A 13,198-nucleotide genomic window follows, 5' to 3' on the forward strand; every position below is an offset into this window, starting at 1 on the left:
TACCCCAGTCAGGATGCTGCACTCCTTGTATTTAAATGTGAGGATTGTAACAGTGAGTAGTGACTGTCACTCTTTACTCCCTTCATGCACCAGTGAACTGTGCTTATGGCAGCACCAAACAATTAAACAAACTAATCTAATTGCTAACAAAGCACAACTCACCTTATCCTTATGAACTCTCCAGAGCTGAGTCATACTCAAACCATAATCCAACTCTGGGAAAAAAAAAAGTCATGTTTCTTCCCTCCCTTCACTTGGCACTCCAGGCCAAATTCTCCTGAGTAAAGAGGCTCTGTGCTGTGTGTCCTGTGCAAGGACGGGGTGGGGAAAACATCATCATCGGGGGGCTGTGGCTGCTACTGTAGCTAGCATGTGCCACAAACTGCGCAATATTTGGGGGCAGTGAATCTTTGCTGTCCTAGTTGGTCACATTCCTGCCACTCCCTGAGCTGCTCATAACATCCCCTCTCTTTTGCAGAGAAGTAGGGACAGAGGGCAGGGAAATGGGTTTCTGTTTACCAGTAGCCTTAAGCAGAGGAAATGGAACACTTCTGCCTTGTGCACCTACAGAAGGAACCAAACTATGTTGCCATCAGTGACCGAATTTAATCTTTCCACATCCATCTCCAAACTAAGCTCGGCCTTTCTGTGGATTCATTATGGTACATATGAATCTATTTTATCGGCTGCCTTTCCCTAGAGATACTTTACACTTAATGAGAATCTCGTTGAATTGCTTTGCAAATGTTAAGTCTCACAACAACCTTGTGAGGTATTATCATGTGCATTGCATAATAGAGGGATAAACTGAGACTCAGAGTTGTTATATTATTTGCACAAAGTCAATAGCAGAAGTGGAAAGAGAACCCCCAAGTTCTACTCAACCACTCCCTTCCTAAGTAGCATAGCAATAAACAATAACCGTGTATGTATTGTTTCAGAGTAGCAGCCGTGTTAGTCTGTATTCACAAAAAGAAAAGGAGTACTTGTGGCACCTTAGAGACTAACACATTTTTTTGAGCATAAGCTTTCGTGAGTAGCTCACGAAAGCTTACGCTCAAATAAATTTGTTAGTCTCTAAGGTGCCACAAGTACCCCTTTTCTTTTTGTGTACGTATTATCAGGGTACTGGTACGTGCCTCTGCTACATTTGACTAATGCTTTCACTGATAATAGCCTACTGATGCACCTCCTGGTGTGGCTTATTCATATTTGAGTATGTTTAATAATTTAAATAGTAAACTCAGTAGGACAGGGATATTGTCTATTTCTATGTCTGGGAAGTACCTAATACACTCTGGGAATTATATAAAAATGGTCATGGGGTTCCAAAACAGGCATATTGAACAGTTTGGAATTTAGAATTATAAATGATAAAGGGCAGGGGGATAGTTTAAATCTAATCACCTTTCTCCTCTTACTCCCTCTGGCTGCCCGTATTATCCCTGTCTCTTAATTCACTCCCCCCATTTAGTATAAGGGGCATAGGTTGGTTGGTTGGGTTTAAGTTGTTGAGGTTGTTGTTGATAAGATCAATGCTAGGAGCTGGTGTACAGGTACGGAATCATCAAAAAGGCCCAGCCAGAATGTTGCTTTAGAAATGCTCTAAAAAAGTGTCAAGCATTTTCTTACCATATAGTAATTCTTTTCCAGAGTAGGGTCCTATGACAAAGTAGGGAAACTCTCTGTACAATTTATGAATTCCATGTGACATTATGAATTCTCTATATGTATCTTTACCAGACTATAGACTCTGTTTTGGATATGGGGTTCTTTACATTCTTTGTTTTCCTATTACCTACATGTTGGATTAAAATTCCAAAAGCAAATGGCAAAGGAATAACAGAAGAGGGTCATTGACTTAAGTGCCCAACCATTGAAACTGCTGTAGACAAAACACTGGGTCCCAACCAGGAGAACTAATTTATCAGGGGAGAGCTTGCCTAGCAATGAAGTCACCTGATAAATATCTGGGATCACCTAAGAGGCTGATACAGAAATCACCTGACAGAGGGACTGGAAAATCATAAAGGGTAGAAGCTGCTTTTGGTGGGGTTTTTTGGTGGTTGTTGCTTTTTGTTTTTGTTGGGGTTGGGTTTTTTTGTTTGTTTTTTGCTCTTTCCCTGGCCATTTTTCACTCTCTTAAGATGAGGGAAGCTGCTGCAGGAGCTGGATGAACCGGGGGTGGGGGGTGGGGGGGAGGAGGGAAGGACCCTTCCTATCTACCTACCTACCTACCTGAACATAGATCCCAAAGGACTCCCAAGATAAGGGTGAGCTATAGTGAGAGGAAGTGTGTGCAGGGTTTGTTTTTTTTTTAATACATCTGTGTATTTCTGGGGTGATTAAATAAAGAGCAACGTGTTTAGTTCTGTGCAAAGTGTCTGTCTGTTACATGCTACAGGTACCTGAGAGAGCTAAACCATAACCCAGAAGGCTGACACTTTTGATGGGATTTTGGAAGAGGATGTGTTTAAACTACAGAGGAATTTGATGGATCAGCATTGGTAGCATGAGCTGGATAGCTGGACTGTGTGATAGCAGCTGTCAGGAGGGGGTACTAGACAGAGTTGTCACTCTGACAGTATCCCAAGGAATCCCAAGCATAGGACAGTGCCCGGGGTCTGTTCAGAATCCAGAGGCTTAAAACACCTGAGTATCCAGAGGCTGGGATTCCTCCACGGCAAAGTGGTGGGCTGCGGACAGGGAGATTCTGACCAGATCTGTGACAAAGGCCCAGCCAGAGTGTGCCTTTGAAAATGTGTGCCCCATGCTAGACTCCAAATAAGTATCAAGCATTTTATTTTCTTACACTATAGTAATTTGTTTCCAGTATTGATTGTTTAGGTTCTATCTTGCAGCTTTTACTCCCTGTGAATAAAGGCTGCAGGATCGGGCCCAAGTTATTTGGGAGACTGATTGCCTCTCTGTTGATCTACAGAACAACTGTAGCACTAGCCGCAGCAGAGCAAACTTTTCCCAGTTCTAAGGCTACATCTACACTGGGAGCTAGACACATAGCTTATCAGCTCATCTAGACACACTCATGCTAGCTGTCATCGAGCTAGCATGCGAACAGTAGTCGTGTAGCTATGGTAGTACAGGCAGTGGTGAGCAGCGGCATGGGTTAGCTCTGCCGAGTACATACCCAGGAATTCCAGGCAGGGTTGTACTCGGGGTGGCTAGCCCATGTTGTTGCTCACCATGGCTCATTAAGAGCTCGTGCAAGGACATCTACATGAGCTGGGAATCACACCCCAAGCTCCAAGTGCAGACATAGCCTAAAGGTAAGAGGGTAGTTCATGCTCCGCTTATTCAGGCCTCTCTAGTGAGCCTATCAACAACTACACCAACAAATGCCAACCAAGATGATTTTTTTTTATTGGTCTCTTGTCGATTAGGAATGGGAATGAGACCACCAACTCATTTCACATGAGCCACTAAACAGCCAACAGATGGTAATAACTTTCAGTCACTGACAATATGGATTCAAAGCAGAAATATGGAAGTGAAAAATGATTCCATGGGCCATTTCTTGAACCATTCCTGACTTTACTAATCCTAATACTGATAGATTAAGGGCTTGGGTTCCTAAATCATCTAGGTGCCTTTGAAAATTTTATCCCATATTCCTCCTGGTTTAAATCCATTGAAGTTAATGGGGTTTCACAGGGGACTGAATCCAGCCAAATAAGTGTCAGTAGCTAGGAAGATTTAACTTTGATGTTAATTTTTTCTCTCTGTGGAATTCTAGTTAGAATGAGTGGTTTATTATTGATTTAAGTATATTATTGCCTGGTCTTCTGTTTCATTGCTCATGTCTGGGTTCTAGGTATTTAGAAATCTATATAGCTAAATTTACGGTTATATTGTGTAGTTGCAGTAATCTTACAGTATATTATATAGTGTGGAATAAAAAAAGGCATTTCCTAGCAAAGATAAGATGTTAATGAATGGTAAAATAGGCATTAATTTATTATCTACATCAAATTTATTTTTTTTCAGCTGGTATAATTGCTATAATATGTAATGTATGCATATGAAACAGTTATTATTTTGACAGGTTTCAGAGTAGCAGCCGTGTTAGTCTGTATCCACCAAAAGAAAAGGATGAAAGTGAGCTGTAGCTCACAAAAGCTTATGCTCAAATAAATTTGTTAGTCTCTAAGGTGCCACAAGTACTCCTTTTCTTTTTGCAGTTATTATGATATAAATACAGAATTGAGAGTGCTAGTCACCATCTATCTATAGCACACTATTTAGAAATAATTTATGGACTGTAGTTGTCTTTTCCTCCTTTTTCTTTTTTTAGATTAAATGTACTGAAGGGGAACACAATTTAACAAATGAACATGGAATTGATTTCATGTCAGCTAATTTTACACAAATTAATATAATGGTATTAATGAATTGCCTGGTCACCCCTTGCTGTTGAGTTGTATTGTAGTCTCTCTTCAAATTGCTTAGTATTCTACAGGGAGTAAGTATTTAATTGTTCAGAAAGTGACACGATCTACTGAAAAATAATTAAATATCTAAAAGGTGATTGTATGCTTATAAGGGGAGATAACAGACCTTAAATCACTTGTTTCCATTTGCTCATGCAAGACTCGAGTTCAAAGGTCAAATCCTTCTTTTATAGCAGGGATCGGCAACCTTTGGCATGTGGCTCGCCAGGGTAAGCCCCCTGGCAGGCCGGGCCAGTTTGTTTACCTGCCGCATCCGCAGGTTCAGCCGATCGCAGCTCCCACTGGCCGCGGTTCGCCACTCCAGGCCAATGGGGGCTGCAGGAAGCAGCGCGGTCTGAGGGATGTGCTGGCCACTGCTTTCTGCAGCCCCCATTGGCCTGGAGTGGAGAACTGCAGCCAGTGGGAGCCGCGATCAGCCGAACCTGCGGATGCTGGCCATGTGCCAAAGGTTGCCGATCCCTGCTTTATAGGCACTCATGGCCTAAAACACATCAGCACAAAGGCCTGGAAACAAAGTGACTCCGCTCTACCCTTGTGGAATAGATCTGGAGTGACAGTATGTATAGGAGCACAGAGGGAGAGGGATTCTAAGCTAGTAAAGTAGTGGTATGTCCAGTGGGTCTGCACCTGGCATGGATCCACTGTTTCAACATACCAGGGGAAACAGAAACTGGCCATGTCCACTACTTCTCACTTATCTTTCAGATGTAGCTTCAGAGCAGCTTTAAAAGGGCTAGTAGTGAGGAGTAGAAAACAGCCCCACTGTATTCCCCTGAGTGCACAGCTCATTTCTTCAACTAGTTTGAGTGCACAATATTTATTTTTTCTTCAGACCATTTCTCTCCTCTTCCCCTAATGATGATTCATTACAAACATGTTGTTAGCAAAACTTGTGGAAGCTTGTGGCCAATATATTAGAAACAGAACCATCTTCCTTTCCAAATGCTAACCTGACACAAATAGGTGCCCTGCACATGGAATATAATCTGGGCTTCAGTGAAGTAATACATAAGAGATGACTTTGGCTCACTGTATTTACTGTTCTATTAGAATTTTTCTGACCCACTCTCTACTCTTTTTCCCTCTGTCAAAATTTTCCACTTCCAACCCTATTCTTTCATTGAGAAGTAGGTAAGTACATTTCTATAGGCCAGACGGATACCCTTAATTGCATTGAATAGTACTTTATAATCAGTCAATGGGATTCGTGGAGTAAGGTAATACATCAATCTGGCCCCATTCATCTGAATTTCTGATAAAGTCGGTATTCTTATGCCACATCAATCATCGTGATATGTGAGAGCTTCTGAATTCCAATGAGAGCTCACTAGGCATCCTCATTCATTCAAATTACTCACCAAAGGAGTTTGAGTAATCTATAGGGGTGACTATGTGGAAATGATATTGAGGTGGGCGTTCTGTTGCTCACTGGAATCCAGACACAAAATTACATTTTATTTGTACTTACATGAGAAGTGAAAGCAAAGATTCCTTTCCTGACAAAATGGTGGATGTGGTTTTTCCCTATTATGACAAAGAAACCGTGAGCACAGGGAAATGGCTAGGAAGCTGCTGGCAGTGCAGTTTAAGAAAAAGAAAGCACAGTGTGTAATATCATCTCTCTGCTTGGTCATCTGGTGCATGAGTTACAAAACCTCTGGACCTCAGTGATGTCTCCTGAGTTCTAAAAATCTACATAATTAATCTGAGTCAGTTGCCACATCTGAACTGACTCAAGGTCTCTTAAATAAAATGGAAATATCTTTAATTCCTCAGGAAATTAGAGCACAGTTAGGTAGTCCTAAAGCAGAGGGAAAAAAAAGAAGCCATAAAATCTCTGGGCTCTGGAAAAGCTCTGGGTGAAGATGACTTTCTAATAGAATGTTATAAGCTCTTTTAGTGTCATTTGGCTCCTAATCTACTGAAATGTTTTTAGAGATGTAGAGGAAAAGGGTTTCATTGCAGCATTAATTGCAGCCTAGATTTTTCTTACCTCTCTCTCCACCAAAAATCTCAATGATGGACCATTTGCAATAATTAAATTACAGGCCAAAATCCTTTGATTAATATGAATATAAAGACACAGACCAAAATATCATCCAGAAAATTCCAGAACAGTACCTTTTATGGAGAATAATTTAGCATCTAATCTTGAGGTTCACATTAATCAGAAAAGTTGCTACAGAATCTATAGGCCTGTTACAATTTGCTATTTTTAAAATTCTCAAGTAATCATAAAAATAAAACCCAACAGCCTCTAAATGGGCTGCACCCCACCCATAAACCGCAGCTGACTTCTTTGTTTACCCAAAAACCATTTAGTGCTCTGCCTTCTACTCTGCCATACTACTATAATTGTATCCTTAATTTTTGTCTTGTTGCAAGTCTGCTGGAAAGCCAAGTGTGCGAGTCTTCATTAGTAGCAATTCATATGTAAATGGTTTAAGATGACGTAAACAAAGTTTTTTAAAAAAAAAGTTGTCCCAAAGACTTGCAAACATTGTGAAGGCTATTGCTCATCCTTCTCGAGTGTGATGCTGGCTCAGCTGGGGTTATGATGTTTGTTGAATCTACTGTGCAGCGTGAAGAATGCAGAGCACCCTCTCCATGCTATTTCCTTAGATGCTGGAGAAAGCATTTGACAAGAGAATACTTATCTCCTCAGGCTATATTGCCACAGATGCAGTATTGGAGGCACCTGAGTGGAAGCCTCATTAGCATAAGAGTAAGGGGCTGCAGGCAGGGTATTCTTCATTAGGTACATGAGCTTTTCGAAAGCATGTCTTCCCCTTGGTCTATACAGTGACCTGAATTTATTAATTTCCATGTGCATTTCAAGACCCATCTTTTCTTCCCTGACCATAAAGAAATGCGTAGTGATTGAGTGGGAGTCTGGTGGGGACCTCATCACTGCTAAGGCAGAATAATTTTGCAAATTCATGGAATGTGTGTCAGGTGTGTTGCTCTATTGATACAAAGGTGTATAAGGTAACTGTTAATGGTTTGTGTTAATGTCCACATTTGATGAAGTTAATGTTGCTTTTTGAGTATCTGTTGGAGCTGGGAATGAAAGCCTCATGGCCCGTTGGGGAGTGTCATTGATAGCACTATAGGCAATATGAAGGTTGAAAGGAACACACAATTCTTTCCCTTTATTTCCATACTTTTAGGGTGTTGGATGAATGGACATGAATCATCAGTTCATTCCAGCAAAAGTATTGTGATAACCGAGAAATTTGGGCTCCTATCCAGATTTTTAAAAAGTAGGATAAAAGCAAGAATACTCCTGTCCAGTGGCGAAAACCTATGTTAAAACTGATGGCATCCAAAATCTCCATTGATTTTGATTCTGATGGGGAGTTTTGCTTTAAAAACTAATAGGACCACATGGATTCAGATTTAACCCTTAAAATTTTTAATAAAATGGCAGATACATGATCCTGGAAAATGTAAAGTCAATCACGAGTTAATATCTCCAACTCCTTTTGGGCGAATCCTCTTTTGTAATTGGAAAAAAGATCTCCAATAGGAAGGTGCTAGAAATACATCAGACAGGACAGAGATTCATCACCTCTGATCCATAGACCAATGGTGCTCCATGGAGCACTTGTTGGTCACATGGTGCAGGTTCGCCATGTTTCCAACTGAGAGAAACAGAACAAACATGAGGCAGAAATGAAATGCACAGGAAAAAGAGAGAACCACATTCTTTAGTCTCGCTGGCTGTACTGAGTGCTAGACCAGACAGGGTGAGTGCAAAGATTGCTTTGAGTTACTTTTGCAGAATCCTGATCTTTGGCTGGCTCAGCACTGGACTAGGCTCACAACAGAGATTCATGTAGTCTGAAGGCTGCTGAAAACTGTGCCAGATAATGACTGGGGAAGACTGCAAAGATGGCCTAAAATGCGTAAGTATCAAAAAGCACAGGAAATAATATCCTAAACACATTATAGTGCTCCCATTTATGCATCTAGCCTATGATACGGGGAATTTAGCAGTAAGAATAAAGAGATGCCATATCTGCATTAAGAGCTGCCACAGTGAACAAGGAAACTATTGAAATAGGAGCGATAGTAAAACACAACACAATGAGATAAACAAACACTTAAAAGACAGCCCTGGCACAAAGCTAAGGTAAAGAATGGGTGGGGTGGGAATGGGCCAAGGAGTTAATTCACTGTGTAAGGCTCTGAGGCATCTATTGACATTCAGATCTCCAGCTGCCCCCTGGTGTTCAGGCAAGGTACAACACTGAACACTGCTAGAATATTTTTTTAAAAAATCCCCAAACCTAAAGATTTCTCAAGCTGCAGTTGCTAGACATCCCCCAAGATGGAAATGCTATTAAGGTATCTTCAAGTGGAAGTAATTAAGAGTCCTGTTGTGCAAGAAGCTAGGGCCTTTGCTGGTCAATGGGAGTGAAGGCTCCTAAAGATCTCACTGGAGGTGCTAGATGCCCTACTGGAAAAAGCCCCAAGTTAGCAAATTATTACACAACGGATTTAAATACTACAGAGCACACTTAGTAAGTCCATATGTGTGTGCATGTGAGCGATTCCTTCAGACTGCTATTGCCAATAGCAGCAGCCCTGCAAAAGAGGTTGGATATGAACTGTAGACTCTGCAATGTGGAGGATAAGCAAATGAATCACATTGAAATGAAGTAGCAGCTGTCTTTGTGGAGAGGATTAACAAGAACAGGTTTGGCCACTTAGGAGCTGTCCATCTCCTTTCAGAGCCTGGGGATTCTTGGCCTGATGACAGCATGAGTTTATGAGTGAAGCCAGAGAACACAAAGGTAGCCACACAATTCTGTTCAAACATTAAAGTGACATTTACTTGTGTAATGCGGTAAATCACAAACAACCTGGATTGATTTCATGTTTAAAAATAACATTTTTTAATACAAATAAAATAAAAACTACTCTTCTCTTCCCCTGGCAGCAAAATTATGCGAGATGCCCATATTCATCTTCACCCATTTTTGAAAAAAGTTTACACCAATTTGATGCACTAGCCTGACTCATATGGATCATTTGCAAAGCAAGGAGCAGGGCTATTACATGACTCTAACATAAGTGCTCCTCTCCACTTGTCACTGCTCAATTTGATGGGGACTTTGGAGAAGCAAATCAAAGAAAAATGCATCAAGTGCAAGTGCAGGCAGGAAAAAGATGGCACATGGAATATCCCTATACACACAAACATCTATGTAGTTGCTAATGACACCTGCACAAAAATTCCATGTGGCAGACAGACCATACATAGGGACAGAAGTCAGGGAGTAGAAGAACTGGAGAACAGATGCTCTTAGCATATGTTCTCCTTCTGTGTAAAATATTCTGGTTATTTAGTGATGCTTGGAACAGCATTATTTATTAATTATTATTTAGCTGTACTAATAAACACTCTCAGAGAAAGCTCTAGGTTTCCTAATTAATTATAGTTACAGAATGATGACCATCCAGCAACATTAAATAATAGTAAAAGGGGAACAAGCTAACTCAACCAGCCAGTAAATCAAAACAGAAAAGCCCCTTTCACTTCTCTCCCAAGGGATATATCCTCATCTTTTCCCTCAAACTGTGTCAAACGGGTAGCTTTTGCAGTATACCTGGAAGGTTCTGAAGTTTGAGCAATTTCAGACCAAGGTGGGAAACCAGTTAGAGTCCTGGGGCGCTTGCAGAGAAAACAGTACCAGCAGCCCCCTCATATTTATAAGGAGGAAAATCAAACTTGAGAGCCTCTGCTGATCACAGCTATGGCAGTATGTCATAGAAGAGATGAGGTCCCTCAGGTAGGCAGGTTCAAAGCCATTTAGGGCTCTATAGGTCAGAACTAATACCTTAAATTTCACTCAGAGACCAATAGGCAACCAGCTGAGATCCTGGAATTCTAGTGTTATGTGCTCCCAGCAAGATGCCTCACTCAGTAAGTGAACTGCTGTGTTCTGCACCGGCATGGTCTCTGAAGGATTTTAAGTGGTAGCCCCACAGACCGTATTGCAGGTGGCAAAGACATGGCTAGCAATAGCAAAATCCACATCCAAAAGTAAAAGTTGCAACATCCTGGTTAGGCAGAGTGTAAAAAGCCACCTTAGTTACTGCTGCAAGATGATCCACTAACAGCAGCTGGCAGTCTAAAATCACTCCCTAAGTCCTGAATTTTGGTGATGAGTGGTGAACTCACTTCCTCAATCGAAGAAGTTTATCTATTATCTCTGCTATTTCTTCTGCAGCTTCCCCAAATCCAGTCCTCACCTCCATTTCTGATGAGCTGAGCTTCAGCCAGCTTGTTCTCATCCACAGCCCTGTCTGAACTGAACAGTGGCTGAGGCACTGAACCACAATGCTATTCAAGCAAGACAAGAGAGCCATACAGTTGGATGTTATCAGCATACTGAAATGGCTTCCCTGTGCTACCCCATACATGAGAGCCTTTTGGGAAGGGGAGCCATAGCATTAGCTAATCTTAAAGTAGCCAGTGGCCACATGGCAAATCTGTCAACTGTGGTGACATTGCTAAGCATTCTTGTGTGAAATGAGGGAGGACAGTCTGGGAGCTAGGGTCACAATTTCCCATGAATCCTCAGTCTCCACATCTTTTATTAGTCCTTCGCCCTGCCCACACCCGTTTACACCTGGTCTATTCCCATCACCAGGGTATCTGAGCAACTAATATGTCAAAATTCAAGGCTTCTTTTTCACAGAAGTGGAATATAGGGTCCTGTGGACACCGAGTGAATTTTTCATAATAGTCACTTATAAATAAGCTTACAAAAGCCAAAAGCCTCACAACAGAATGGATTTTTAACCATATTAAAATGAAAAAACAGCAGGTGAAATCTTGGCTCCAACTATCCCAATGGCAGTTTTGCCATTGACTTCACTGTGGGCAGGATTTCACCCCATATCATTAAAATCTGACCAATTCCTTAATTCCAGAAATTGCCCCTATTTTACCCAACAGCATCATCAACACCTACATGTGCACATGCACACACACACACCTCTAAAAGGAGTGAGAATAACTAGCAGACACATTTTCTCTCTCTCTCTCTCTCCCTCTCTCTCACACCCCCCGCCCCCTAAAAGGAATAAGAGTAGCTGGCTTGCTCTGTCTCTCTCTCTCACACACAGACACCCACTCTAAAAGAAATAAGAATAGCTGGTGGACACACACACAGTCACTCTGTCTTGTTCTCTCGAAATAAGAATAGCTGGTGGAAACATTCATAGCAGAGGTCACTGAGTTGCTCTTCAGCCAGAAAGCAACAAACTCACTCCTTCTGTCCTAAGGCTATATGAGGTTAACAAACATAACATCCCCTAAGAAAGGCAAGATTAATCAAACAGCTCTAAACCTTCCTGTCCACAGAGTCCTAAGCTTTTTATTTTATTGTATCTTACCTTTTTCTTATTTTTTAATCATGCATATTTTGAAAGAGACAAAAGTAAGACAGCATTGAAAACACTTAACGTCTCTATGGAAACATAGGCTAACTCATATTTTATTGCCAAGTGACTACCTAACTAGAGTTTTACATCCTATTGGATCACTACAAGCCATCTGCCATACCAGAAACTTCTGAAAAAAAAATCAGTTAAAGAAAAAAAAAATCATCATTCTTGGCTTAGAACAATTTTGAAAAATTCAAATAACCTCACTTCAGAGGTGGTTCCTTAAAAAGATAAAGGCCTGCCTTAGAGAATTAATATAAAATGACCTATTTCTGTGTGTATTTTAATTATAAACTTGTATATTGGCAGCCACAAGGCAAAACAAATGATTAAACAGCTGTTTCTTGTTCTCTAGCACTAATTGCCTTCCTCTCTCCTTTCCTCTGTTAGTGTCAAAAGCATTTTCTTTTAAGATTTAACAGTTACTGCCTACACTGGCGCTCCTGGCTGCAGGCTATCTCCCCAGAACTTGCTCCAAATGCAACAGAGGAATAGGTTTCCTGCCAAGCCCTGGGAAAGTTTGAGGACTTTACTTTTAAAAATATAATCTTTTATCAGTGCTCGAAGCCTGCCAAGGTAATTATGAGCCATGCTGCATATACATCTCTGCAAGAGACCTGCCGACATTTCAAACACTTAATAGAAGAACTCCATAAATGTACATATTTAAATAAATAAAACTGTCACGTAAAAGTATCACAATCTCAAATAGTGGAAGGAACTCATAATGAGAATGGAATGGCTCAATAAGCCTTTCAAAGCCCCAAGTTGTAATTTAAATTAATGCTTTCTCCTGTCGTGCCAGTCACAAGACATACTTATTATATCTTTGGATTGTCAATCACAATCCATTTAGCACAGAAAGAGCCATGTAGCTTTGTGCTCTTGCCCTTCAAGTTGGTTCAACAGATATTCATGTCAAAATCTATTGACAAGCAAGCCAATGGCTGAAATAAGATCACAGAATTTTGTGATTTAAACTGGAGAAGATACAGTCCAAGTTAAGTCTGATGCGGCAGCATATTTGGGGGGGGGGGGGGCGCGGCCTGGGGAAGTCTGCATTTAAAATACTTAAATTAATTCTATGTCGTACAAGCTGTGGATATGTTTTCTGTACCTTTTCATGTCTCTTGGCCACACTGTAAGAAACAAACAAAAATAGAAATAATGAAGCAAAAGTCATTTGAAAATAATTTACATAATTAATAAGATTGCACTGAGATTTCCAGGTGGCATTGATAGCCAAGGATGCTCTGTTTAACATTCAC

At 40.9% G+C, this 13,198-nt stretch overlaps 1 protein-coding gene across 6 annotated transcripts in view; it reads right to left on the minus strand.

Moving 5' to 3' along the window:
- The window catches only part of ADAT2 (adenosine deaminase tRNA specific 2), a 36,964-nt gene that overhangs the window by 5,145 nt on the left and 18,621 nt on the right, over positions 1–13,198 (minus strand). For 2 of the 6 annotated variants that reach the window (XM_043511131.1, XM_038394231.2), the window contains one exon: positions 13,048–13,069. The exons of 3 other annotated variants lie outside the window; for them this stretch is intronic. Coding sequence is in view for 1 of the 3 variants with exons in the window: in XM_038394231.2 (XP_038250159.1) it covers positions 13,048–13,069 (22 nt within the window). In the remaining 2 variants the exon portion in view is untranslated. Of the gene's footprint in view, positions 1–11,858; positions 13,070–13,198 lie in introns of those variants that run through there. One more of the 6 variants, XM_043511132.1, reaches the window with a different exon arrangement.

The sequence above is a fragment of the Dermochelys coriacea genome, chromosome 3 (genome assembly GCF_009764565.3).
Source record: "Dermochelys coriacea isolate rDerCor1 chromosome 3, rDerCor1.pri.v4, whole genome shotgun sequence".
NCBI lineage: Eukaryota > Metazoa > Chordata > Testudines > Dermochelyidae > Dermochelys > Dermochelys coriacea.